The 2841-nt window shown below is 42.9% G+C and overlaps 1 protein-coding gene across 1 annotated transcript; it reads right to left on the bottom strand.

Moving 5' to 3' along the window:
* Positions 1 to 1389: 1389 nt before the first annotated feature.
* Positions 1390 to 2079, bottom strand: LOC138311516 (uncharacterized). Its single transcript, XM_069252835.1, has one exon. The coding sequence runs from the start codon at positions 2077 to 2079 to the stop codon at positions 1390 to 1392; it is 690 nt and encodes a 229-aa protein (XP_069108936.1).
* Between the last annotated feature and the right edge of the window lie 762 nt (positions 2080 to 2841).

The following is a 2841-nucleotide window of genomic DNA, read 5'->3' as shown; positions in this document are numbered from 1 at the left end:
TACTTTCCTGTACCTGCTTAACAATACCTATATTTTCCTGCTCTACCCCCACTCCATCACACAGTCTCCTGCCTTTGTGGAGGTCCCTAACAGAGCCCTCTCCCGCTATGTTTTTCTATACTGGGTGAACAATCGGGACAGTCCTTCCTCCTGCATGAACGATGAGGTATCCGAGACAAGCTGTCTGCGTTCTGATGTGCGGACCCCGGTCGATGCTGGATTTCACAATCGTACATATCTATCACAGCAAGCCATCTCGCAAGTATTCCATCTGGGTCCCTAAAGTTTTTGAGCCATATGAGGGATGCATGGTCAGTCCTCACAAGGAACTTTCTACCATAGAGATAGTGCTTAAAATGTCTCAGTAGTGTGACGACGGCCAGTAACTCTCGGTTCGTTGTGCAATAGTTCCTCTGTGAACGGTTAAGTGACTTGCTTGCATAGGCAATCACTTTTTCATCCCCATTCTGCAGCTGAGATAGGACTCCCCCTTTTCCTGTAGCGCTCGCATCACAATCTAGTATACACTTGTCACCAGGGGTTGGGTAGGCGAGTATAGGTGCTTTAGTTAGATGAGACTTGATTTTCTCGAATGCTTCCTCACATTTTGAATTCCACATGAATTTTTGATTTTTGCAGGTCAGCTTCGTCAAAGGGGAGACAATCGAGGAAAAGTCCGGAATGAAACGCCTATAATAGCCTGCGAGGCCTAGAAAACTACGGATTTCAGGGACATTTGATGGTTGTGGCCATTCTTGGACAGCTTTAATCTTTCCCGGATTACAACTTATACCATTCTCAGATACAATGTGTCCTAGATATTCAACGGAAGTTTGGAACAGACTACATTTCTTAGCTTTGAGTGATAGCTTGGCTCCCCTCAAACAATTAAAGACTTCCCTAAGATTGGTCAGTGCAGAATGAAATGAGGTTCCATAGACAATGACATCGTCTAAGTAACAAAGACAACGAGAATATTCCATATGACCAAAAACACGCGACATCATGCGAGAAAATGTCGCTGGCGCGTTACTCAAGCCAAATGGCATGACTCTAAACTGAAATAAACCCTTGTGGGTAGCAAAAGCTGTTTTTGGTTTATCTTCCTCACTCATACTGCACTGCCAATAGCCACTGGCAAGATCCAGTGTGCTAAACCATTTCGCACCATGTAATGCATCAAGGGCATCATCTATATAGGGTAGGGGATAAGCATCTTTCCTGGTGATATCATTAAGTTTCCGATAATCCACACACAGAACCTGATTGACCCATCTTTCTTTGTGACTAACACAACAGGGGCTGCCCATGGACTGTTACTAGGCTCTATTATATTCCCTTTTAACATCTTCTCTAATTCTTCCTCTACTATCTTTTTCTGAGAGAGAGTTACACGTCTGGGGGTATTTTAATTGGTCTAGCCTGCCCTGTATCTATATTGTGTTCAACAATCCCTGTTTGACTTAACATCTCCCCCGGGGCAGCGAAAATATCTTGATATTCATTTACCAAGTTTTCTACCTCACCCTGCTCTTGTTTAGTTAACTTGTCAGATGTTCTATCTACTACATTTTGTAAATGGGGAGGTAAATTGGGAGATTTGTCATGTATGTTAACACTCTCGTCAAGGACTTTATCTACTGCCTCTACTCTACCCACATAGGTATTTTCTAGGATAGTAACAGGTTGTCCAGTTAAATTTAATATGGAAAGAGGTATTGATTTGCCTTCTTCAGGGGCGACAACTGTTTTAGCTAGCAGTAATTGTTTGTTAGTGATAAATTTAACAGGTTCTACTACCCCAACTCCACCATCCAAATGGCCCTCTACTCGCCCTGGAAAACACATCTCAGAGTTTTGAGGTATAGTCACTGTTTCACATACACGAACTCTAGCACATTGTGGCTTGACATGGGAGGATACGGGTACCTTACGACCACCTAACCGTAATGTCTGAGTACCAAAACTAATCTCACCATTATGTGCTGTGAGGAAATCTATCCCTATTATGCCTGCATGCTCTATTTTTGCAATGATAGTGTTCTGTTTAACAGTGTGACCACCTATTCTAAATTCCATGATGCTAGCACCTAAAACATCAAGGTTATCCCCAGAGGCTGTTGCTAACCGTAATCTACTGTTGTTTAACACAGGTTTATTCTTCAACTCTGTAAAGACCCTATCTGATATAAATGGTAACAGAAGATCCGGAATCTAGCAAAAAGCTTATTTGTTTACCTCCTACGCTAGCCTCAACATATAAACTCGGTTGTACCATGTTTAGATATACCACTGGCCCTTTCTCAACCTCAATTTCCTTCCCAAGGACTGGACCTCCGGGCCCGAGCCCAGCCCTGACTAGTTTTCCTGGATGGGGTTAGGTTTATCATCATCTCCCCCCTTCCTATTTGGGCATGTATAGGTGATATGACCCAGCTCCCCACATATGAAGCATACTTTCTTTGACATGTCAATTCTCCCTTGTTTACGGTAAGTAGGGGCCTTCGCCTGACATTGTTCCATCTTTTGTTCTAACTTAGCTATCTGCTCCATCATCCAGGACTTAAAATCATCCCCCTTTGTACTATCTACTAGGGTCTCTACTTCTTTATTGACAGCACAGACCTGGGGTGTGGGGTTTAAGTCCCATTGTGTTGGTTTTTTAGGAAGTCTACCATGTTTATTGCTAAACGCCTCAAATTCGATAGCGTTACTCACTGCTTCCTCTAATGTTTTAGGATGACTGAATTGAACATATCGCTTAACCTCCATACTACCAAGCCCCTCAATAAACTGCTCTATCGAGTTACTTTCTCTACTAGTTGCTGGCTCGTCAGGATA

Source organism: Argopecten irradians, unplaced genomic scaffold (genome assembly GCF_041381155.1).
Source record: "Argopecten irradians isolate NY unplaced genomic scaffold, Ai_NY scaffold_0038, whole genome shotgun sequence".
Taxonomy (NCBI): domain Eukaryota; kingdom Metazoa; phylum Mollusca; class Bivalvia; order Pectinida; family Pectinidae; genus Argopecten; species Argopecten irradians.
The sequence above is the reverse complement of the archived record's forward strand: the minus strand, read 5'-3'. Positions and strand labels throughout refer to the sequence as shown.